The following is a 26,897-nucleotide window of genomic DNA, read 5'->3' on the forward strand; positions in this document are numbered from 1 at the left end:
ATCCATATGTAGAACACTAAAAGTGGATGCCTGCTTATCATCATGTATTAACATCAACTCAAAGTAGATCAAAGACCTCAATGTCAGAACTGAAACTTTGAAATTAGTGAAAGAAGGAATAAGAGAAACATTAGAATTTAGAAGCACAGGCAGAAACTCATTGAAAAGAGTTCCAGCAGATAGGAGAGAGACTTAAAAAATAGGATTACATCAAAATAAAAAGTTTCTGCACAGTAACACATGGAGGCTGAACAACACACTGTTGAATCACCAGTGGGTCATGGAAGAGATTAGAAAGGAAATTCAAATGTCCATGATATTCAACAAAAATGAGCACACAAATTACCATCTCCTCTGGGACACAGCAAAGTCAGTACTCAGAGGCAAGTTTATAGCTCTGAGTTCCTACATCAACAAATTGGAGAGATCTGAAACCAACAATTTAATGAGACATCTGAACCTCCTTGAAAAAGAGGAGCAAGATAAACCCCAATCCTGTAGATGGAAAGATATAATTAAAATTAAATCATAATTAAACGAATTAGAATCCAAAAAAACCATAGGAAGAATCAACAAAACAAAGAGTTGGTTCTTCAAAAAAATTAACAAAATTGACAGACCCTTAGCAAATCTTATCAGTAAAAGAAGGGAACACACCCAAACAAACAAACAGCGATGAGAATGGAAACATCACCACAGAAACAACCAAGATTCAGAACATTATAAGGGAATACTTCTCAAACCTTTATGCTAATAAGTTTGAGAACCTGGAAGAAATAGAACTTTCCTAGCAAATATCTACATGGCAAAACTAAACGAAGATGAGTTCAACCAACTTAACAAGCCCATATCAAGCACTGAAATAGAAACAGCAATAAGAGACCTCTCAACTAAGAAAAGTCCAGGACCAGATGGATTTGCAGTGGAATTCTACAAGGCCTTCCAAGCAGAGCTCACACCCATACTCCTCCAACTCTTCAATGAAACTGAAAGAGAAGTTCACTATTGAACTCATTCTATGAAGCTATCATAACACTCATCCCCAAACCAGGCAGAGACTCATCAAAGAAAGAGAACTATAGACCCATTTCTTTGATGAACATCGATGCAAAACTTCTCAACAAAATAGGGATACAGGTGGACCCATAGCAACAATGAGATGTACAAATAGTTACATCCAAAAACAAACTTTACAACTTTGGCAGGGGGGAGGAGCCTGGGAGATAGGAAGAGATGGGAAGGGGAAACAAAGGAGGAGGCAACAATGCTTGATAAAAATGTATTCATTGTCTTGCCCATGTAATTGTAACCCCTCTGTATGGTATTTTCACAATAAAAATGCCTGAAAAAAAATCTTGGCCAGTCGACTTCAACAATTCATCCAAAAAATCATACACCATGATCAACCAGGATTCATTTCAGGGATGCAAAGCTGGTTCAATATATGCAAGCCAATTAATATAATTCATCACATCAACAGGAGCAAGGATAAGAACCACATGGTTATCTCAATAGATGCAGAAAAATAAGATCCAACACCCCTTTGTGATAAAGGCTCTGGAAAAACTAGGAATCCATGGAACATTCCTCAATACAATAAAGGCTGTATATGACAAACCTACAGCCAGCATTGTACTTAATGGTGAAAAACTAAAGCCATTTCCTCTTAACTCAGGAATGAGACAAGGATGTCCACTCTCTCCACCTCTCTTCAATCTAGTATTAAAATGCCTAGTTACAGCAATAAGACAAGATGCAAACATAAAAGGGATCCAAATAGGGAAAGAAGAAGTAAAACTCTCCATCTTTGCAGATGACATGATCTTGTATTTAAAGAATCCTACAGACTCCACTCCCAAATTACTCAAGCTGATTCAAAACTTTGGCAAAGTAGCAGGGTATAAAATTAACCCTCAAAAATCAATGGCTTTTCTGTATGCCAACAATGAGAAAAGTGTGGCTGAAATTAGGAAAGCAACCCCATTCGTAATAGCCCCACAAAAAATAAAATACCTAGGAAGTAACTTAACTAAAGAAGTGAAGGACCTCTATGGTTAATCACTTGTAGAAAACTAAAGCTAGATCCTTATATATCACCCTGCACCAGAGTCAACTCCAAATGGATCAAAGACCTCAGAGTCAAAGAAGACACCATGAAAACATTATAGGATAGAATAGGAGAAACCCTAGGGTTCCTTGGCACAGGCCAAAATTTTCTTAAAAGAGACCCAGAAACACAACAAATCAAAGAAAGGTTGGACAAATGGGATTGCATGAAATTGCAGAGCTTTTGCATGGCAAAGGACATAGCTAGCAAGATCAATAGATAGCCCAGGATTGGGCTAGCCATAAAATAGACAAGGATCTCATATCTAAAATATACCTGGAACTCAAAAAATTAAATCCCCCAACAACAAATCCTCAAAGAAACAACTGCCCAATAAGTAAGTGGGCTAAAGACTTAAAGAGAAACTTCTCTGAAGAGGAAAGAAGGATGGCCAATAGACACTTGAAGAAATGTTCAACCTCCCTAGCCATAAAAGAAATGCAAATCAAAACAACACTGAGATACCTCCTCACCCAAGTTAGAATGGCTATAATCAAGAACTCTAATAACAACAGATGCTGGAGGGGATGTGGACAGACAGCAATCCTACTGCATTGTTGGTGGGAGTGTAAACTTGTTCAACCACTTTGGAAAGTAGTATGGAGGCTCCTCAAAAGATTCCACATAGAGCTCCCCTATTACCCAACAGTCCCACTTTTGGGCATTTACCCAAATGATCAGAAACAATTGGTATTGTTTATTGCAGCATTATTTACCATAGCTAAGATATGGAACCAACACAGATGCCCCTCAGTAGATGAATGGATCAAGAAAATGTGGTATATATACACAATGGAATTCTATGCCTCCATCAGAAAGAATGGCTTGCCCCATTTGTTAGGAAATGGAAAGACTTGAAAAAAATTATATTAAGTGAAGTAAGCCAGGCCCAAAGAAACATAGTCCCATGATTTCCCTTATTTGCAATAAGTAGTATATGTTTGAGACAAGCAAAAAAAGGTCAGATAAGTTGATGTTAGGCGAAATGAACCCCGAGATAAGGACTCAAATTATTTTTCTTTTTTGCTATTGCTTCTAACATATTTAAAAGGTGATTTTTTTTGTTGGTTTGTATGTCCCTCCCCCATGGTATAGCCCCTATTTTCACTGTATTTGATGTTGGTATACTTTGTGGAGAGGAAGAGAAAAAACAATTTGTTTAAATAGGGATACAGGTGGAACCAAAGCAACAATGAGATATACAAGACATTATGTCAAAAAACGAACTTTACAACTTTGGTGGGGGAGTGGGAGGAGATGGGAGGGCAGGGATGGTAAGGGGAAACAAAGGAGGAGGCAACAATGCTTGATAAGAAATGTATTCATTACCTTGCTCATTTAATTGTAATCCCTCTGTATGGTATTTTCACAATAAAAAACTTATTAAAAATGTTGCTTTGTATGTCCCTCCCCCACGGTATAACCCCTGCTTTCACTGTATTTGATGTTGATATAATTTGTGGAGGGAAAGGGAAAAAACAAATCATTTAAATAAGGATACAGGTGGACCCATTGCAACAATGAGATGTACAAGTCATTATGTCGAAAAATGAACTTTACAACTTTGGTGGGGGGGGCGGGTGGGGGGGTGGGGGGAGTATGGGAAGGGATGGGAAGTGGAAACAAAGAGGAGCCAACAATGCTTGATAAGAAATGTACTCATTATCTTGCCTATGTAATTGTAACTCCTCGGTATGGTATTTTCACAATAAAAAAGATACTGAAAGTAAAAAAGTTTCTACACAACAAACGACATAGTTACTGAAATAGAAAGCCAGCCAATAGACTAGGAGAAAATCTTAACCAGCAATATATTCAACAAAGGATTAATATCTAAAATATACAAAAAGCTCAAGAAATGAATCCCTCCCCAAACAAATAAACCAAGCACTAAGTGGGCAAAGAAGCTAAAGAGATACTTCTCAGAATAAGAAGCAAAACTGATTAAAAACATACATGAGGAAATGTTCAACATCCTTGACCATAAAGGTAATGCGTATCAAAACAAATTTGAGATTGCATTTCCAGTTAGATTTGTCAACATGGAGAATTTGAACAACAATAAATATTGGGAATGTGTGGTAAATGGAACCCTATTGCACTATTGGTGGGAATGAAAACTAGTACCACTACTCTGGAAGGAGGTTTAGAGGCTCTTCAAAAATCTAAACATATGATCCAGCCATACCACTCTTGAGCCTCTATCCAGATTAGTATCTACAAGTCAGGATACAGTAAAGACATATCCAATTTCATTGCTGCACTGTTCACAACTGCTAAATTAAAGAAACAACTCAGATGCCCTATAATAGATGACTGGATCAAGAAAATGTGGTACTTACACAGAATAGAATTTTAATCATTCATTAGAAAAAAACTAGCAGTATGTCTTTTTTAGTGAAATAGATTAACCTAGAACCAATTATGTTAAGTGAGGTCAGCCACATTTTCTCTTACATGGAAACTAGAGCTAAAATACACTGGGGCATGATAAACAGGACTCTAGGCATTCAAATGCAAACATTATGACTAAAAGAAGATACTCTTGGGGGAGGAACCCAAAGGCATAATGCCTCTGAACAGTTAAAATACTACCTATTGAAATAAATTCCAGGAAATGGAAGCATGGGTTATTTCTGTTGGTAGGGGTAGTGCTATTTTTGCTTTTTAGGTTTGTTTCCTTCGTTTGTTCTTCTTTTCTGTCTTGTAGGGGGTCAAGGGTGTGCAGAAATGAAAGAAGGAGCAAATTCAGGCATGGTACAAAGTAGATACTGTATGGAAACTGAACTATGCAACTCTTAGTCAGGGACAGGAGTAGGTAACTAGGGAAAAATGAAGGAAGGAGTGATATTGTCCAAAAAGAAATGTGCTCATTACTTGACTTATGAAACAGTAACCCCTCTGTATAACCCCTCAATACTAACAATAAAATTATATTTTTTTAAAAAGAAGAAAATGGGAGTGCAAACTTGTTCCACAAATAGAATGTCACCTCAGGATCCAAGATGCATATATACTATTCAATATGAAACAGTATTTTACCAAAATCCTATCCACATTGAAAAGACGCTGGGAGTTACTAAGGAAACTGTTATTTCCCTTTCCTGCACCTTCTTGGCCGATGGGTCATTTGGGTTGATCATAGGCCATTTCCCACAGCCTGTTGCACAATCGTAATCAGTCTCAGCCAGTTCCCCTTTGCTGGATAATTGTTTTCACAGCTTATCTTGCAGAGAGAGGTAGTCAGTGGTCAGGTAACCCATCTTGAGCCAGTAAGACACAAGAAGAGGTTTTCTGGCAGTTTCAAACATTTTTTGCCATTGAAAGAGAACTCTTTATTGCATATGATCCTTATTTCTTCCTTGGGATGCTAATGTGGAGTTTCAGTGGCCATTATTGTACACTATGATGTCATCATAGAAGGCATAGAAGGCAGAATCTCAGACTATAGTTGCCTCTTCCAGACTCCTAGGAGATAGTTGGATGACTCTATGTGAAAGCTACCTTCATTCAGCTGACCAGTATCTTGCAGCCCTAAATTTCCTCCTTAGTTCCTATTTTGGTTTTTCATCCTTATTCCTCCATTTTCCATGTCAAGTTTTTTTTTTTTATTTCACAAAAATTCTGCCCAATATATATTCTTGGAATTGACTCCTGTTGTATAAGTGGAGAATGGAATCAGGACTTATGCGGGGACTCATAGTGTTGCCTTGGAGAAGTCATTAAACTGAGAGGATTCCAGATTCCTATGTGAATTCATCTACAGTCTACTCCAGGAGGTCCCAGAGCGATCCAGTAAGGAAATGGATCTGAAAGTGCTTTGCTGCTGCAGAAGCCTATAGTTTTAAGGGGTTGCAGAAGAGGAAGACCAAGAAGCTTGTGCCCTCATCAGGGACATGCACATGTAGTAATAATTAGAACCAGGCTTACGGTCATTGTGTATGTATGGACCCAGTACAGGAATCTGCTCTTCTGAACCCCAGCCAGATTGTTAGTGGCATCATCCAAGTTTTCAGCTCACTAATTTCCCTTGACTGCGTCAGGGTAGAGCTATGCTGAACAATCTGGTCTGTATCACTGAGGGAAGCGAGGACTGGCCATATGTGGAAGGGAGGGAGTGTGCACCCAGAATCTATACAAAGGAGGTCTGCCAGCTGTGCCTGCCCATTGCACTTGAGAGAATACCAAGGGTGTCCTGCACATAGACCTCCTTCTAGACCACCTTGTCGTAGCTTTCTGTTTAATTATTTTTCAGCTGCTGAATTTTCGTGGATATTATCTAGATTTCTGTGAAAATAATGTCAGTTTCCAATCGAAGATGTGGTCCCCTCAAGCCTTAGAACAAGACAGCCTTACAAATAGTTTTTCTTTGCCCTTAGCCAAGCTGATTCAGCAGTCTAAGGAGGAAGAGAATCACTGCTAGAGGCAGTGTCCTCTGCAATTTGAGTTTATCTTTTCCCACCACCCTGGTGTAGAGGTGGGACCTATCTTAGCTCTACAAAACCATTCAACCTTCTCCCCTCCTGTCAAGGTGGGGAAATTCTTGGTCATGGATAGTGTCTCTTGGAAAGACAGGAGTGGAGCAAGTAGCCTTGGAGAGGTAAAAACCAGCTGGCTAGTGCCATGCTGAGATGACAGAAAAGGAATTTACTACATCAAGGTGATATCACATCAGGACTTGTCACATAATTCCAAGACTTAATTACTACTAGCTTTCTGCTCCCCTCTTCCCTCCTCGTGGGTTTCTTCTGATCCACACAAGGGTGACACGGTAAATCTAGAGCAGACACAGACAGGACTGGGTTCCAGCACTGGCTCTATCATAGACTAGCTGGATGTCATGGCCAAGGCATCTCAGCTCTCCTGAGTTTCAGTTTCTGTGCTGGGGAAACTTGGGTTCTTATTGTCTCTGTCAATAGATTCACTATGAGAAAGAAATGAGCTTATCAACATCAGCACAGAGTGGTACGTGTAAGGCCACTGCAAATGTATGCATATAGTACACAGGAAAGGAAGGAGGTGGATGTGTGATTGTGATACATATGAACAGAACAAGATCTGTAGATGACACACTGCAGAGAGGAAGGTGATGGTGTGGGTGATGGCAAGTGACTACTCTTGGCAACAGATGGCCATGTCATAGACCCCTCTGGAGGACACAGAGGTCACTTTTGTTAGACACAAGGTGCTATGGTGCTAGACATAAGAATGCTTAAATGTCCAAAATGAGGGGCCATTGTCCCTGGAGCACCCTGTCCACTCCAGCGCACATGGGAGCTCTCTCAGGGTCCAAGATCTTGGGCAGGCAGAGAACCAGGACAGTGGAGCCAGCTGCTGCCAAATTTCCTGCCAGGAAGCATCTGCCACGGGATTCTTCATTCCTTTATTTGCTCACTGAATATTAACTAAGCACTCCCTCTCCCTGCTTACCCTCATCCTATGGGCTCCAGAAATAATGAACTTCTTCCTGAGGGGCAGGGTAGGGTTCACACGACCTGTAGATAGCACTTACCTCATAAACTGTTAACCTTCTCTTCCTTCCTTCCCTGACAACATCCTCCTACATATGACTAATGCTCATTTATCTGCAACTGTCCATTTCACATCACTTCTTCCAAGAAACCATCACTGGGTCTCCGGGTGCTAGCATGCCCTGTCCCTATGTCTTCCCTCCACCTCCCACCAAGCCCACAGTGGCCACATTGCATTGTGATCCCTGACTCTTAGTATCCTTCCCTCAGGGCAGCCCCAGCACTTAACACTGAGCACTCAATAATATTTGTTGAATGAAGCAAGCAGAACAAAGAAACAAAAAGAATTAAAACTGTAGAGAAGACACTAATGGGAAAAACTAGGAACAAAGCCAGAAAAGAAAAGTTTGGCACAGACTCAAAAAATAAGATGAAAATCTCCATCCCTTTCAAAAACAGATAAATAAACAAAAAGTAGAGGAAGTAAGTGGGTATATTTTAGAGAATCCAAAGTTCCACACAAAAGACCATATTATTAAAATGCTGGCAGGCTCATGTAATGTAAGAAACTGATGTAAAATTGCTGGGACCCATTAAATATTTTATGGTTTTATTGGTGTACTTTTGATTAAATAACCTTTAGAATGAAAATGTGTAGGGATTAGGTAAGGAAGCAGATGAAGCCACAATATTTTCACCAAAACAAGGAATCCCAGGGATCTTTTGCATTACAAAAGCTTCTTATGTAATTTGAAACCAGACTGGACATAATTAGTAGTACAGAACAAATGAACAGTGAAAGAAAATACCATCCTCATACTTTTAATGCGGAATCCATTACTTTCAAAAGCAAATCCATGGCAGGCAAAGCACTAGAGAAACAGTTCTAAAGAAAATGCTGCAAATTAAAACCAGGGCACCAGGAAGCTCTGAGATGAGCCAGCAAAAGATGCTCTTCTCTATTCCACTCTGCACAAACATGGGCTGTGGGAGGCATTTTAAATTGACTTCACAATACCAACCCCGTTACTATTGTGTCCATGTAATGCATGGCTTACGCTTCTGTAAAATCATTTTCCAAGTCTCAGCATTGAACAAAATTAGCACCCTCATTTTTATGATAATATTGTTCATTTAATGCATGACTTGGAGTTAGACTTCAAAGAAAATCAGAAAAATATGCCTTTTCTCTTGTTAGAGACATCTCTCTTCATGCACCAGTGGTTTGACCTTAAATTTTAACTCTGACTGCATAAAACCACTCTCATATTTCACCTATTCTTCCATAATTCAATCAGTTAGCTCATTAATTTTTGATAGATGTAGCAATACCCTGCCCATCAAAACTAAACCAATTTTTAATATTATCCTTTTATATTTATTCTCTGGAAAGATCGGGATCAGAAGACTTTTGGTATAATATATGATGCACGTCACAATGAACTTAATAAAACATGTAAAACTGACAAAAGTAGCCACGCGAAGTCTTTTCCAACTATTTAAAGCCCCCTCCTATTCTCCATTATGATAATGAAAATGACAAATTAGATCTATACAAACAAAAACTTACAGTGCATAGTGGCTCCCAATATTGAAAATAAAGATTATATTTTTTATGTCTTTCTAAAAGTTTGGAATATCTCCTGAGCTATCTACCCAGCAAGCAAGAGGAAGCTGGCAGTGCAATGAGGAAGGGAGTGGTGGCATTCTCTCCCCTAAAGAGATGCACAGGAACAACACACTTAAACCAATTTTCAAGGCATTATGGGTAGAGATGTTAACATCCCATCCCCTAGCACTTGTAATAACCTGCTCTTAGATGGTCAGCTGGATCTATGAGTGAGCACTTCAAATAGACAGAAAACACACACTGTAATACTAGAGCCAATATGCATGATGGAAATAACAGGAAGTGATAGAGGAAAACGATAGTTCAACAAGGCAAAACTCATGAGACACACCAAGAGTCAGAAGACATAGTTCAAGGGAGTGTAAATGAAAACTGAAGCATAAAGCTACAATTATTTAGGGCCTTGCTTGGTGGACATTCTAGGAGGATTTACATGCATCTATCCTTTGGTGCAGTAACTTCACTTTCTAGAGTTTACTCATTAAAAAAGTACACTCAACCTTGCAAAAACATATGCATGTCCTTTGGTGCATTTTGCTCAGGGATAAGTCCATTTGTTGATGTGTTCTCAAGTAGAAAGCAGATTTGCATCTACATAATGACCATGCAATGAGGGACTGACTAAACATTTGATGTCACCTATGTGTGGTGAGATGCTCTGCTATTCAAATACATTTAACTGCAATAAAAAATAGAACTAAGTTCCTGAATATTTTGTATACAGTGACTGGAATTCGCATAAAATTTGTGGGGCCTTATGGTTACAGAAAAAGGAGGAAGAATATCTGCCAAAATGAGAGGTAATGAAAACATCTCTGACTTGTTTAAAATTTTAACATATGTTGCCTACATTATAAAAGTAAAATCATCATGAAAAGTTACTGTTAATTAATGGTTCCTTTATAACCCTGGCCTTCTAATATAAATTCACTAATAAATCTGGTCTATTCCCTTCCACATTAGGAGAACAAAGTTCATGATTCTACAAATAAAAGCTTCAAATAAAAAGTTCAGAGTTTCTTGGAAATTGTCACAATAATTCTGTAAATAATTTGAAGCTGATCACTTATGTTGAAAACTAACAGATGCAGGGTAAGGGGCTAATGAGACCTCCAATGGGTTTCTTTCTATAAGGAGACAATTTGGGAAAGAGAAAAATACTTATTTTTACTGAACTGCTCCATAATAACTAACATGTCTACTTTTAATTATCTTAATCACCCTCTCTTCATTATTGAGCTGACAATGTTTATATATCTTAATGGACTTACGTAGATTATTTCAATCGATTGGTTTTGTTAACTCAACAATGAATTCTGACTGATAAAGGATGCACGATGTAATTAGTCAGCTCTTCTTTTTACGTGAATTTCTAATACTTCTGTAATGAGTAATTAAAGATTAATAAGGAAGATAGTCTTAGATTAGCAGCTTCTTATCTATGAATGCCTTAGGATCAGAACACATTTGCACAGTCAGACGGTGGCTGGTAAGTTGAGAAACTTCTGGTTAGAAAACTTAATGTTTGCTGGGCACCGGTGGCTCACGTCTGTAACCCTAGCTACTCAGAAGGCTGAGATCTGAGGATCACAGTTCAAAGCCAGCCAGGGCAGGAAAATCCATGAGACTCTTTTCTCCAATAAACCACCAGACGTGGTGCTGTGGCTCAAGTGGTAGAGCGCTAGCCTTGAGCTGAAGAGCTGAGGGACAGCGCCCAGGCCCAGAGTTCAGGCGCCACAACCAAAAAAAAAAAAAAAGGTGAGATAAGCTACAGAGGAGCCTAGCTTCACTAAGTGGGTGTTCTACCAAAGGGAGGTGCTATGATTCAGCTCGCCTGCTGTTTATCAGGCACTGTCCTATGGGGTCTGTGTACTCTAGGGATATAATGCTCCCTCTCTTTTCCCTCTCTTCTTTAGGGCTATATCAAACAGGAAGCTGTAAATCCTGTTGCCTGTTGTGTCCTTTTATCTGAGTTTCATCAGAAGCTGTAGTCAGGACATTCAAGTGATCTCTCTGCCACCTTAATGTCACTTAAACGTCATAACGTAGGGCTCCATAGGACATGCTCTGCTCATGGTCTAGGAAGTCATGCAGATTGCAGCAACAATACTGTCATGCCTGTGTATCTTATGCACCAACCTGACACCTGCACATCAGTTCAGAATCTCTGCAGCAACCTGGAGGGCAATGTGAGTGCTTCAGAGCACAAGGGGCAATTGTACAGACCAAAGTGATGCCCCAAGACTTGGCTCAGTATGCAGCAGAGCATGATTCCAAATGCAATACTGGCTCCAAAGCCCAACCTGTGCCTCTATTGCCTATTGCTCCTATATCATGTGCAGAACAGCCAGGTGACAACAAACCACAAGGATCCACCACCCATGAACGCCCAGCTTAGTACTCCAGAAAGAGAATCAGGCTTCTTGGGACCACAGTCTTTGGGAAGAGAGTGGAAGGGACATAAGAGACATAATGACAATTTCACCAAGGACTAGAGAGAAGAAAAAGACCTAGGAATGGAAATTTGAACAAGCGCTCCTTTGCAAATCATGTGTTATTGCCTGGCTTCTACTTGGTCTCTGGATCTCCCCCTTCTAGTCCTGGGAGTTTGGACAAATTATTATCATTTTATCTCGGCATCTCCATTTGAGAATATGCCAAAGCCAGCCTGTACCTGCTGGAGGGAAGATGATAAAAATATGAAGAGTAAGACACATAGCATAGCAGCCATTTAGTAAATGCCATCTTATTGTGGGAAGGAGCTGTCAGCTGCTCTCCTCCTCTCAGTCATGCTGATAAATCATCCTGATTATGGTCATTGTATCAAGCTAAAAAGGTCATTTCCACATTACACACAAGAGATTCTATAGCTTAAGAAAGAGCTTTCTAGGTCTAGTTACCACAGTCCTGAAATTACTAGCTCCAAGGACCATCAAAACTGATGCTGTTTTTTTCCAGAAGAAAGGGGCTGCATCTGAGTGGGGAGAAGAAATATGCCCAGCTTCATTTCCAGTCTCTGGACCAAGCCCCTTCACTGTTCCAGATTCAGTGAATAAACATGGCCGCATCCTCTGACCTCTAGACACTGTATATGCATAACAGTAACAATGGAAATGACCCAAAGTGCAAAGAAAGCACAAAATGGTGTACTCACCGCAATTATGTTAAAGAAGTCATCATCCCCCAGAGTATCCAAAATAGAGGAGACTGTTTGCTTTGCAATAGTCAGACGGAGTCCTTTCATGCTACCACTGACATCAACTAAAATGACCACGTCTTTTGGAGATGTCGCTGCCTGGATGTACCTAGGTCAGGAAAAAAATAAGTAAAAATGAATCCTGGCCCATCTTCAAGTTTTAATAACTAAGAGGAACTAAAGATGTAGCTCAGTAGTAAAATGCTAGCCTGGAATGTGCAAGAGCCTGTATTCCATTGGGTGTACCACAAGTAAACAAAAATAACAACAACAAATAAATAACTGAGATCTAACTGCTGCCTACCATTTTCGGTTCCTGCAGTCAAAGGCAATGACTCCATTCTCATCTGGTTCCCATTTAATCCCTAGAAAAGAAATGGGGTTAGATGAAACCCAGAAACTTCAAATATTTATTTGTAACATTTCAGGCTGCTCTGCTTTGCTGACGGAATGGACAGGGTGAAAAATCACACGCAAAGACCAACCGTGGAGCTCCTCACATGCCCATGACCAGCTCTGGAAAGACACCTTCAAGGATGTAGTGCTATAGTAAACACAGCCTTCATCTAGTTCCTCCACACAGCTGCTGTAATGTGGATGCAACTTTAGTACCATGCTGTTCTGCAAGAGAGGATGCAACTCCAGGCCCTGCCATTAGCTAATGAACCAGACGGCCGAGGCCATTTCTCATTGTCTAGCAAGTTGTTGGAAGTTGCTGGCATCATTCACAGGTCTCTAGGCAGAGTCCTCCCCTTATCCCTGGGCCTAGGTGAGGTAATGCCTATAGCATGAAGCAGGGGAGGCATAGAGAGGAACACATCTAGGGGAATGATATGATAAAATGTTTCCAACTCAGAAAATACATAGGGTTGTTCCCTCTCTGTTCCTGTTTTTAAAATCAGAATTTGGCCTCCCTTTCTACACTGAAATGAAATAAAATGGCCCTAATTATGCTGCAAAATGGAGCTTGCATTTCAGGCCTGGGGCCTAAAGAGTTTCTTTGGGTGAAAAAGCAGACCCAGCATCCTTAGTCCTATGGTTTACAAACTGGTCAGGATATATCCATGGGTGCCATTCTCCATGTACAACTTATTTGCAAAGGATAAAAGTTCACTTAAAAAGGTGGCATTTGCTTCTTAAAATGAAATAGTAAATAATTGTTTTCAGCCATCGGTGCTGCACAAAGGTAGAGGATTTGAAATATAAACTTTGGAGGTAAGGAAAGACAAACAGAAATGTTATGTTCACAGGAGGAAATTCCAGAATGTGTGACACTGAGCATCTCCTTTCCAGTCAACAATGGTCACATTTCTAGACCACACTGAATAATAACATAAAAGAGCTTAAGAGACCCTTTTCATTGTACTACATCCTACAGCAGTACTTCAGTCCTTGTGTTCAATCCTTGTTCTTCATTTCCCACCTGCACATGAGCCTACTTTAAAGAGTTTTGCTGAAGATGTTAGAAGGCAGAAATATAAGGTAGTACCAGTTGAAGGACATAAGTCTTCATATGAAGACAAGCACAGTTAGGATGGGGTCAGTCAGGGAATGTTCTGATTTCAAATTCCATGAAGAAGTGATTTCCCTTAGTTAAATGTATTGATGTATGGTAAGGGCTAGTGGCTGTTCCCTGAGTTGATTGTGTGGGTGTTCGTAGGGCATATTCATGCCTATATGTACTACCCACTATCTACCACTGAACTCTGTCCCTGTCATCATTCCTTGACTCCCAGCCTAGCTTCTGTGTGTTCTCTGCCTCAACACTGAGGCCCATATAGGGCCTAGGAAGTAGAAAATTAAGGGCACTAGCTAACTTTATTTGCATCTGAGCTTAGAAGAATTTTTCCCCAGGTACTGCTGAAAACTGGTGCTTTTGTAAAAGTTGGACTAATTTAATCTGCTGGGAAAATTAATAAGGGAAATAATTCGAGCACAAATGTGAATCAAATGGTGTGGCTCTGAGTCCAAGTCTGCTTGCCACCAATTTTCACCAAACTGGCAAGCACTGTGCTAGTCAGCATATACACAGCAGCGACTGAGAAGACCGGCTGTGGAAGAAGCCATACACATCCAGCAGAAAATAGATAGTAGATAAGAAATCACAAGTATTAGAGAAACCATAGGACAGAAACACCTGATGTTAAAATCAGTGTATGAAAGGTGAGCATGCTCCCTCATGGGAGAAAAGAATCTCTGAGAGAGGAATGATGGTGCATTACTTTGTTAGAACTGCTGTTAACAAGGTGCGCCAAGCTTGGTCACTTAACAGAAGTGTTTTCTCTCACAGTTCTGGATCGAAAGGAATATCCAAGGCAGAGAAACTAATGTGTGCAAAGGACCCGAGGCTGAGTAGAACATGAGAAGTTTTCAAGGAAAAGCAGAAATGCTGGCATACCTGTGTATAGGAAAGGTCTGCGCCAGAGGAGAAGCACATGGGCCACAGCAAAAACCGTGAAGCAAAGCCACATGAGGTTTGCATTAAGTGTGGATAAAGGCAGTACCTGGAGGCAGTTCCAGACACACAGCACTGAATGTAGCAATAAACATCATGCTATAACTCAAAGTCAGGGCCAGATATGCCTTTGGGTGTCATTTTGTCTAAACTCAACATTTGGGTCAAAATCTTCAGAGTTTCCTGAGGTTACTGCTAAGACCTGTTCCTCCTGTCACCATGCCATTCCTGACACAGACATTTCTTTCATCTGTGTTCCTTAAGATGGTCTATAGGATACTGTATTAAAGCAAATAAAGCAAAACTTGTCTCAACATCATGGGAAGAACTTCTGAGGGCCTTTCCTCCTGCCTAAGTACACTGTGGATCTCTCTGATAGGGACATTAAAGTCAAGATACACATACAACATAGCCACCATTGTACAAAATTCTTTTGGACAGTACAATGATTGCCACATGACTGTGACATAGATGAGCTTGTTGAACCTGCGTATGGCTCTGTGTAGGCATCATCAGCATGGGTGTATTTCTAGGCTAATGCTCCCTGGAATTAAGGAACTGTTTTGTCCCAATCACAACCAGTACATTACTCCAAGCAGGGCCACAATGGTTTCAGCTGGCTGAGTTTACCTACTACCCAGTGACCCTGGCTTTAGTGGTGGGTACATGGCCTACTTGGCCTGATGGCCAAGCCAAACCATTGGAGCACATGCTTTCTCTTCCTCTGGAGGGCCACAATGAGACATTCCAAAAGCCTGAAGTCAAAGTTCCCATCATGAAGGGATCACTTGCCAGTGAAACAAGGTCAGGATCATGGACAGAAAATATCCAAATCCAAAAGGTCTTAATGAGTACTGAAATTTAACAGTGATGTAAAAAGCACATAAGATTTTAAGTTATAGGAGCCAATAATATGTTTCTTGATGGAGCTAGATGTAAGTAGGTTCCTGTTACTTGTAACTTCAAACTCTGATACACGTTTCCCACAAGAAGCTTACAAAGAACAGGACTTGGACATCATGATTCCATTCACAGGCCCTTACATGGTATTGGAACCAAGCCAGAACTTAGGACATACTCACACAAGAGGGACAAGAGATCCATTTTGTTAGGGTCAGGCACACCTGACACTCATACTGTTGTACTACTTTATAACTAGAAAGAAGCATCTTGATTCAAAAAATATCCCAGCAAAAATGTTCAGGATCACTCTTCTAATCATGTTATGGCCAAGAGGCAAGAGGTGTGCTCTATGTTTAGAACCAAGTAGAGTGGCCACCTGACACCAGGACAATGAAATAACTGTGGAGGACAGTGTTCCATGTCTTTACAAGTACAGCAAAGTAACAGACATTCTACAAAGTCAAAATCCAACCAAAATATCATGAAAGAACTGCAAGCATTTTGACCTAACTGCTATGAATGATAAAAACATTATACATAAATAAATAAATATCCCCATTACATAAACCCTTTATAAAGCCTCCCTTTGTTTTCCAGTGACCTTGTGACGGAAGCAAAAGGACTTCTTATTGGTTGAGACAACAGGTGATTTGTGGTTTCTACTTATCTGCTCTGCCCATACTAGGCTAGATACCCAGTGGTTTGCTAGGCTGGCCAGCCTTCCTTCCATGCTCCAATGTTAGCAACATCTGCCTTAAATATTCTCTCTGTTGAGTGTATCAAGGCAGACTGCAATTCAGTGATGCTGGAACTTTCATAGTCCACTGTTGATTATAATGATTTTTTTAATAACATGCTTATCGCTTAAATGCTCCAGGAGGAAGCCTGGATGCCCTGCTGAATACAGCCCTTAGGAAATACTGAATAATTTGGCAATGAAGATACCCCAGGCACATCTCAGGGCACAGATGCCAAGTACAGGGCACACAGCTCCTCAAGGGAAAGGCTGATTGTTTCTGTGTTTCGAAATGGGAAGACATCAGGTGCCTCGTCTTACTTAATGAAAACATAAAAGACTCCACTTAATTGCTCCAAGATTATGCAGGATGTTTTTTTTTTCCCCCTTCTTATAGGTTGAGCTTGTTAATTTCTACAGCTGTGATGTTGGCACAATTGCAGCCCTGAGCCCTGTTTTCACAACTTGTAAGCAAAATTAAAACTTTCCTTTTTAATTAAAATTCAAACCGAGCCAGAATTAAAATCCTATTGCAAAGCACAGGCCTGGGAAGGCCCCAGAAGGAACACCTGTTCCACAGACTTGATGGACAAATGATGAGAAGTGTATCTCCTTAGGGCACTATTGGGGAGAAGGGGATCCTATTGAGGGGGAACTGCCATCTGCCCTGGTGTTGAGCATTTTGACCTCCACTTCCAAAGTGAGGCAGTTCTAAGTTCTCAGTTCCTATCTTTACATTTTCTACCTTGAATATAGTCAGAATTCAACTATGTCCATATATGGCCTACTCTTTCCCCCAGCAATAATGTTTAACAACTCTGGGAATAATAGGAACAAAAACTTAATTTTTGCCCAGGAGGATTAAATAGGAAATGTTCCACAAAAAGCTCATCACTTTTTGTGGCAGCTCTATTAACTACTCTATTGAAAAAGATACTAACAAGCCGGGCACGGGTAGCTCACGCCTGTAATCCTAGCTACTCAGGAGGCTGAGATCTGAGGATCAAGGTTCAAAGCCAGCCCGGGCAGGAAAGTCTGAGAGACTCTTCTCTCCAATAAACCACTCCGAAAACTGGAAGTGGTGTAGTGGCTCAAGTGGCAGAGAGCTAGCCTTGAGCTGAAGAACTGAGGGACAGAGTTTAGGCCCAGAGTTCAAGCCCTATGACCAAGGAAAAGAAAAGAAAAAGATACTAACACCATTCATAGGTTCAAAGAACAATTCTCTGATCAATGCTGTGTGTGTGTTTACGTGCACACATGTATGGAAACAGTACCATTTTACTGTTCTTGCTATGCACCCTGACAACAGAACTTCTTGTTTCATCTTTTTCTCAGAGAAAGTGGAAAAACTGTAACCCTGAGTCCTGAGGAAAATATTCTAGGGACTCCCCATTCTATGCAGGCAGGAGGGATGAGAGTTGCAACTGTCTGTGCATGGGTACTCACCTGGGTATTGCCTAAAAAATCCCTTTGCACTTCCAAAGTACTGCCATATGAGTGATGGGTCACGATCGAAGTTATCTACAAAAACTTTGTTTAGGGATTCAGACCAATAAACCCCATTGACGATTGCAGGATCTGAAATAAAGAACAGAAGAAAAGCCATGAGGAAAATCACACATGTTCTAGCTGTAAAAATGGCTGACTGAGCATATAGCTTTGAAGAAAGGTGAAGGTCCTGGAGTGCTAAAGACCTGTGGATTCCAGGCCCTGAAGCTTCCTCTTCCTGTTCCAAGTTCTCTGAGCCATCTGACCCACCCAAGAGTCTCTATTAATAGCTCTTTACTTCAACCACCTACCCCCAAAATAGTGACTTCTGGTTATTAAAAGAGCAAAGAGACTTTCTAGTGTTATTTTCCTACTTTCCCCTGTACGAAGCCAGAACTCAGCCTTAAAAACAGGAAAAATGTGTTTTCTCTCGCTGTAATCTCTTCAGCCAACACAGCCCTGCTCCAATTCCCTATACCCCTGACTTAGACTTTTATTATAAAAAATGAGTAAGCAAATGCGAATTACTTCACAAAATCTCCCTGCTTCTTTTTAGCAGAATGGGACTCAATAAGGACAAAGACCTTTGGACCAGAATATGGTTAGATGAAGAGATGGATATGTGATATATGGATGGATGGATGGGTGGATATAATGAAATTGTCCAGAAACCAGATCTTAACTCATTCTTAAGCCCTATGATCTCAATAACAAACCACTTTTCTTCACCATTAGTAGTCCCAAAACTCTGTTTTTTGTTCATACTTTAAATATAAAGGTAAAGGAAAAGAAAGTGAAGTATTTCCCACATGCTGACTAAAATAAGGTAGATCACAGGATGCTCCCAGCCAGTCCACCTTCCACTGATTTTTTTTAAAATACATGTTTTTTTTACTGTGAAAATACTGTACAGAGGGGTTACAATTACATAGGCAAGATAATGAGTACATTTCTTATCAAGCATTGTAGCCTCCTCCTTTGTTTCCCCTTCCCATCCCTTCCCACCCCCCCCCCCCCCCCCCCCGCCCTCCCACCAGATCCTCCCTGCTCCCATCCCCGCCCCCCCCCCCCCACCAAAGTTGTAAAGTTCGTTTTCGACATAACGACTTGTACATCTCATTGTTGCAATGGGTCCACAGGACCAATGGAATAGAATTGAAAACCCAGAAATGAACCTACAGACCTATAGCCATCTAATATTCGATAAGGGAGCTAAAAAAAAATAGAATGGAAGAAAGGCAGCCTCTTCAGTAAATGGTGCTGGCAAAATTGGTTAACTACTTGTAGAAAACTAAAGCTAGATCCTTATATATCACCCTGCACCAGAATCAACTCCAAATGGATCAAAGACCTCAGAGTCAAAGCAGACACTCTGAAAACATTACAGGATGGAATAGGAGAAACCCTAGGTCTCCTTGGCGCAGGCCGAAATTTTCTGAATAGAGACCCGGAAACACAACAAATCAAAGAAAGTTTGGACAAACGGGATTGCATGAAGTTGCTGAGCTTCTGCATGGCAAAGGACAAGATCAATAGAAACCCTACGGATTGGGAGAAGATCTTTACTGATATTTTTAAAACCTCTGAAGACCCTGTTTCAAAATGATAACACATTTAGCAACCTGCTGTTCAAGAGGAGAGAGAAGCTGGGCGCTAGTGGCTCAAGCTTGTAATGCTAGCTACTCAAGGAGGCTGAGATCTGAGGATCACGGTTCAAAGCCAGCTGGGGCAGGAAAGTCCATGAGACTCTTATTTCCAATAAACCACTAGAAAACCGGAAGTGGCGATATGGCTCAAGCAGTAGAGCGCTTGCCTTGAGCTGAAGAGCGCAGGGACAGCACCCAAGCCCAGAGTTCAAGCCCCACAACCAACCAAAAAATAAAATAAAATTTTTTTTAAAAAAGAGGAGAGAGAATTGTCACATCTGGTACTAGGAGGGTGAGAATTACAACACGATAAGCATGCTAATCAACAGAAAAATGAGGAGGGGGTCATTCATTGGTTCCTTCCTACAAGAGACACTATGTTTACCTTTCTCTTGTTATCCACACTAGCCCCTCAGCTGTCTGTGACCCAACATTGATTGGATAGAGGTGGACCTGTAGCACAGGAGGTGACATGCTTTCCTATGAGTACCCAGAAACGAAGCAGCAAAGCCTCTGTCACGTGGTTTTCCTATGTGTAAAGTGGAGATAGTAATACCCCCCTAGAGGACTGTTAGGAAAATTAAGCAATTCACAAAGACAAAGGGGGCTCTGAGTCACAGCAATCCCACAGTGGCCTGCTTATTCCTGGTACCCTCCATACAATATAGGCAGGATGGATGAGAACAGATTTATTCACTTCTGTCCTGCAATGTCTGAGCAAACCAATGAGAAAATACTCATAAAAATAACAAACAGAAAGGCTTATAAAACTAATGACAAGAGAGACTTGGGATGTGTTGGCCCCTTTTCTACCCCTCTTTTCCCCTCCTCATCTGCCTGCCTTTCCACACCTGGCAGCCCTCGTGATGCTGTCTGATGAGCACAAATAGTATGTGACCCAGCTGGTGGGCCTGGGTCTTATCTGACTTGTCTTACCTCATTCCTGTCTTAGTCTTTCTGATAACTTAGGCAACTGGGATTCTGACTTTCATCTCAAGGGTAAACTCTAACTCCTGTTAACTGTAATCACCCATGTTACATCTTGGGAAAATGAAAATGGCCAATGCAACCTTGTACCACAGAATAATTTTGAGGAAGGCTTTATCCTCACAATTCTGGAAAATAAGAGCTTTCATCATCCCTATCCAAGCTTGATAATCACTGCTGTGACTCACTCCTGGTTTCGAATGCCACTTCAATTAGCCACAAAGATGCAAATATGATGACTCCCTAAAATCCATGGTGTTTGCTTCCACTGATGGCCTTAATTATGTCAGTATCATCTAAAACCTGACACAATTGGAAGCAAAAATCCAATTTCACTAATTCATTGTCTTACGTTAAAAGAGTCCAACAATTTTCAGAGACACACTCTTTGTGAGTGTGATAACTAGGATTGGTCTCATTGTATAGTTTTAGTTCCCTTTGGGGAAGAAAGAGCTGCCACTCCTCCAGGTGATCTTCTGACACCTAAAGAACTCTGACAACCTTTAGAAACACTCACTTGACTTGAACACTAAATCTTGCTTTGAAACTGTGCCCCTTCAAGAAAAGGGAGTTTCGCTTTTCCCAGAGCAAGGTGAATGAGGGACAGTAGAACCACTGAATAAAATGATCTACTTAAAGTGGGGGCAGTGTTACACACACTCATTTGATCAGATATCTGAAATACCATCACCCCTAGGCTCGTAAGATCATCATAGTGTATTGATTTCACAAACTCGCTTCACAACCAATTTCAATAGAAGGGAAAAATCTTGAATGGATGCCGATTGTTACTGTGATTGAAAAGTCAGAAATGAATAGAAATGAATGAAGTATTCAGGTAAAAAAAAACCTGCTAAAATTATTTTACCACTATAACTGACAGAGGGAAGAAGCCAAGTCACACAAAGGTCAGCCTATCTCCCCATTCACCAAGATACCAGCTCCTCTGCCAGGCAAATGTCACTAGACCAGTGCATCAGTCTGATTTCTAACTGGGTTAGTAAGATTAAGAGCCTAGGTTCACTTGTAAAAATGTCAGCAGCATCTTAAACAGCAAGCTTAGCCTTTTCTTGTTTATTTTTGTTTCCTAATTTGTTTAAAAGCTCCACTTTGCTTTAGTAGAGCATCTTCTACCTGGATGGCCAGAAATCCAGATTCAAGATATGGACAGGGCTGATGCCTTCTGGAAGATCAGCAGAAATCTGCCATGTGTCTTGCTCCTGGACCTCTCCCGCACTCCTCAGCCTGCAGACTCTGCCTCCACCTAGCCCTTCCTCCATGTGTCTGTGTCAAATCTTCCCTTTTGCTTTCACGAGAACACCAGTCGCCGTATTTCAGTTCCACTCTAAATTCCAATACTTACTTCCAAATAAAGTCATATTTGTAAGTAATAGAGGTTAGGGCTTGGACATATTTTTGGAGACTACTATTTAGCAGAGTATACTTTCTTTTCTGAGTTATTCTACACAATACACTCATTTCATACTTTTTATATATTATTTTTAAATCTGAATTTAGTAAGTGCAGAGATTTTCCTTTTCTTTCTATTTTTTTTTTAAGTTGGAGATGGGAACTTAAACTCAGTATCTGAATCTCTTGCTCTTTGGGTGGTGCTCTACCAACTGAAACACACCCCCAACTCCACAACTTTTCTCTAATGAATCAGGTTTATATGTCCTTAACCCTTTTCTTCTTTATGGGAACAATTCAGATGCTCATTACTGCCTGTATTTTCAGGATCCTTATCAACAGGTTCTACTAAAATCCTTTTTCTTTAATACGTAGTGTATACATTGAGACTGGCATTATTTGCTCAGTAAAGTGAGTTCCAGGATGGCCTGGTCATTTTTCCCACTGTTCCTGTCCAACCTACATGAGCGGAATGTGCATATTAGCCAATGTGAAGTTCAATATTAGCATCAGTTCTGCTTCTTTCTCCTTTGAGACACACATGCATCCTGGGTAGCAGTCAAGAATTTAGATATTCAGCTTTTATCACTAGCATATTCTGAGAGAATGAGCATCCATATCACATCTGTAGTAAATTCAGTTTGTATCTGTAAAACATCTTACTCATCCTTACTCATCATATATCCCAATACCAAACAGCTTTCGTACCTCCATTCATATATTCATATGTAAATAACCATCTCCTCAGCTTTTCCCCAATACTGCATCTGTTACACGAGTTCCCTGTATCATGGATAGCTAATATTCTCTGCTCAGCAATGCTATACATTCCTGCACATTTTCTCATTTTTGTTCTGCATATTTGAATGAGTCATGAGTTCCACACTCCTGGCATGGTCAGCCTTCTTGAGCCCAAGCAAATGAATTTGCATAAAGCACTTAGCTTAGCAATTGGCATATATAAAATGTATCATCACTAATGGCTGTCCTTTACTTTGTTAGAAAGTACATAAATAAGATCCCAAGAAGAGATGTCAACATTAACCCTGTTCTCTGTGTTGAGTATTGCTGGGCAACACCTTCATAAAGCAGTGTAATAGTCTAGAACTTGGGCTATGGAGCCCTGGGCTTAAGACCTCACATTTGCACTTGTTCACTACTGGCTTTGGCTTATGACTTAACTTCCCTAAGCTCTAGTGTCTTTCCCAATAGGAACAATGAGAGTATCCCTTCCTTAAAGGCTGCTAAGACCAGGCACATACAGGGCTCTGCAGTAGGAGATCTCTACTTATTACTTAGTCCATCACTAGTCCCAGTGCTGAGGTGAGTCCCAAGATCCCATCCACAATCCTTCAGCTGTCCTTAGAGTATCTAGACAAAACTTTTTCAAAGTCTCTTCCTTCCTGCCCCAGGTTATCAGGGCAAAACACTACTAACTCTCATTCATTTCTCCATTCAACAAACATTTATTGAACACCTACTACGCCAAGCATTCACCAGTGAGCCAGATATTTCATTCTGAAGAGAGTAATGATGGACAAATAAATGAGACTTTCAAATAGGTATGTGTTATGAAATGAGATTGATCTGAAACCTATTTTGTGCAGGAAGACGGAGGAGAGTTATTGCCATTGTGTGGTCGGAGGACCTCCCAGCAGTGAGACTGCTGAGAAGGGGTCTGAGGACAGCATAAGCTTTGTAGAAGAGGAAGCAAGAAATTTAACAACCCTGAGTATGGCTGGTGCCCCGATGGTTGGCAGAGGCTTAAGAGGTGGGCAGGACCTGGAAAGGATTTAGCAAGGTCCATGATATTCTACCAGTATATATTTTCTAATAGACAAGACCTGGTTCCACTCATGGTAAGGCCTATCATGTCTTTATATGATTCCAAAATCCAATTCCCTTTCTGAAATCTATTCGGAACAAAGCTCCTCTCTCTTCCACAGGACAAGCATCTATCTTAGTATTTGAGTTTACACTGCAGACCTCAGAGACATCTGATGAATATTCATTTCCATGGAATCCAAGTAATCACGAACAATTATAAGCTAATATAAACAATACTTTGGCTCACACCTATAATTCTACCTTTAATCCTAGCTATTCGGGAGGCTGAGGTCAGAAGGATCTCAGATTGAGACCGTCCCAGGCAAAAAATTCACAAGACCTCTTTTCAACCAGTAGTTGGGTAAAGTGGCCTACATCAGCCATCCCAGCTAGGAAGTTTAGGTGCTACCACCACCAAAAATAATATAAGATAAAGTATCAGACAAATCACTATTTCCAAAAGAATTGACTGAAGGGAAGGGCTTGAATTCAGATTTAGCAGACATTTTTTTTTGCGGTATGGCACTGAGAAAGGTAATTCACTGAACACAAGAAGCCAGGGAACTAAACCCATATACACATTCTCTTCAGCACCACATACTAGATTAATGTCAGGAGAATGACTGAAAACTTTCATTTCAGCAAATGAATGACATCTCTCCCATTCATTCTTAAAACAGCATGGATAAAATAATGAATTGTTCTGGTATTAGATATCAAGCATATCAAGTACATCTCCTGGAAATATTACTTCATGCATGCTGAATTACAAAATAGGCTTATTTGCCAAACCTTACCCTCTCTAAAGTTCATGTTATACTAGATATTAAATGCAGGTTGCTTTTCACAAAGCTAAGCCTATTTTGGCAGTCCTGGGAGGATTTGTAGCCTGATGATGAACCACCCTGGCTTGGCAAATTCCTGATAATGGTCTAGATTTTCCCACCCTCAATGTGCTAGGCATCAGGGATAATTCTCTAATGAGCTTTCATTTCAATGATTAGCCTTCTTTCTACCTCCCTGAACATATTTTAATCTTTGTGGAGAAACTTATATTCCTTCTTCTTAACTATCCTGAAGTAAGCTATTCACAAGTCTTTGTTAGAGATATTAAGAAGAAAATTATATGACGGAAATCTGATGATAAGGTTGGGAAAGTGAGCAGCAACACACACTAGCACTTACAATGTGCCACACAAGATGCATGACCCTTACAAGGAAATTACTATTTTTGTCTCCTTTGCATAGCCTCAAAGCCTATTGCCCCAGTACATCCCATCACTCAATGCAGACATTACCAAAGTTCACTCCAAAATTTACAGAGTGAATAGGCATTGAGAAGGTGTGGGATGAATAGTCCTCTCAGAGTTAAGCAAGTTCAAACATCTGGAATTTTAGAGATAAAAGGTAGTTTGGAGTGGTGAAAGGATCTAGCAAGGGTACCACACAGGGACCCAAGTAGGGCCTGGTAGATACTGGTTTGCATTCTGCACTCATCTTCAGAGTAGCAGAGACCACTGGAGGAGGGTGTGGGGTATACTCACCTAGACATTTGTAACAAAGCACAGGCAGGTAGGTAGGAGGGGGAGTGTTAAAAGGCTCTTGAAGTCATTCCAGGACCATGACAATACCTATATGAGGGTGGCAGAATGAAAGGACCCAGTGGCATTCAGAAAGGATGAATTTGGTCCAGGTTTTAACTTTGAAGACAGTTTGTGCCAGGAATTAAAGCCCTCTGCTGCTGTATCCTGGATGGAAACAAGGAGTGGTCAGCAGTAGGAAGCTTGCCACACTACTGCCAAAAGTATTCTCTAGAATGGCTACAACCATGGAGAAAATGCCATCCAGGTTGCTGGCATGCTTCTTAGGTCATATAAGGATTGGAAATTCCACTGTCTACGAGAGGGTTTACTTTGCCTCTGAACAGTTGAAATGCTGTAATTTTCAGATTCACACAGACTTTTCTATTGTGATCATCCTAGGAATGGAAGACCACCTTAGCCACTCCTTCAGGTGGCTCAGATTGGTAGAAGATAATCACAAGCAACATGACAGACTGGGAATAAGAGCAAGAAATCCTTGACCACCTACTCTGGTTGCTGAAAACCCACATGCATGTTATCTGGATGGGTCCTGCCACGCTCAAATGCTGTCACTGTACATCCTTGTCCCCTATCAAGTCACAGCTTCTGGGAAGAGCATTACACTTCTGCAGGCTGAGGGAACCAAGGCATGAAGAACATAGATTTTTGTTTCTCCCTTAGGGAGAAAAGGGCATTTTGGGTCTAGGGTATATGATCAGGTGGGGCCTTGGCCCACTTAGCACTTGGCCTCTGTCTTATCCTGTCTCTGTCGTGAAAAGCCTTTCAATCAACAATGTCGCTACCCGCCTCGACCAGCAAGGAAGACACGACACCGAACTCTTCTCTCTGCAGTTTATTCAGGACCTTTGAGTAATCTTCTGACCCCAACCCCGGGGAAAATTCCCCACAGCCTTAAGTACCCGCTGGGTAGCCAACCCTGATACGCCACGTCAGGTACGCGGAAGCAAGCCAGATTCTTTGCCTTAGCCATATAAGGAGTTGTTTACCACAGAGAGCACTCGCCATCGGGAAGGCGGAGGGTGGAAGCCGGTGCCATCTTCCAGGTGCTGCCTCTCACAGCTCTCTACACAACAAGACTTTAAATATTAAAGTCTTGCCCATTTCTTGGGAGGAAACACAAAAGAAACAATTGTCAGAGAGCTGATATTCTGAAAACTTTTACACAACTGGGGACAACACCCAGTTGAAACACTTAGTAGTTATCATTTAGTAAAAACTCATTCCTGATATTCACTCAGAAAGTCTCCTCTCATTTTCTTCAACCTTTTAGAAGAGGAAACAAAATTCAAGCCTTCCTTCCTTTCATCTTCCAGACAAGCCTGGCTCCCAGTAAAATATGATTTTGTGAGTTTGCCACAAAGGCTGATGCTATCAGCTTTTTATTGATATTTAATATAAACATAGCCCTCAGGCTAGCAGGTACCCTGACAGTGTCTG

General features: G+C 40.8%; 1 protein-coding gene across 1 annotated transcript in view; it reads right to left on the bottom strand.

Annotated features, from left to right (window-relative positions):
• Positions 1-26,897, bottom strand: part of Cacna2d3 (calcium voltage-gated channel auxiliary subunit alpha2delta 3) — a 927,251-nt gene that overhangs the window by 481,182 nt on the left and 419,172 nt on the right. The window contains exons 6-8 of the mRNA XM_042679948.1: positions 17,945-18,076; positions 12,709-12,769; positions 12,363-12,513 (exon numbers count right to left, since the gene is read on the bottom strand). Coding sequence (XP_042535882.1) covers positions 12,363-12,513; positions 12,709-12,769; positions 17,945-18,076 — 344 coding nt within the window. The remainder of the gene's footprint in view (positions 1-12,362; positions 12,514-12,708; positions 12,770-17,944; positions 18,077-26,897) is intronic.

This window comes from Dipodomys spectabilis, unplaced genomic scaffold (assembly GCF_019054845.1).
Source record: "Dipodomys spectabilis isolate Male_0828 unplaced genomic scaffold, ASM1905484v1 ptg000054l, whole genome shotgun sequence".
NCBI classification, from domain to species: domain Eukaryota; kingdom Metazoa; phylum Chordata; class Mammalia; order Rodentia; family Heteromyidae; genus Dipodomys; species Dipodomys spectabilis.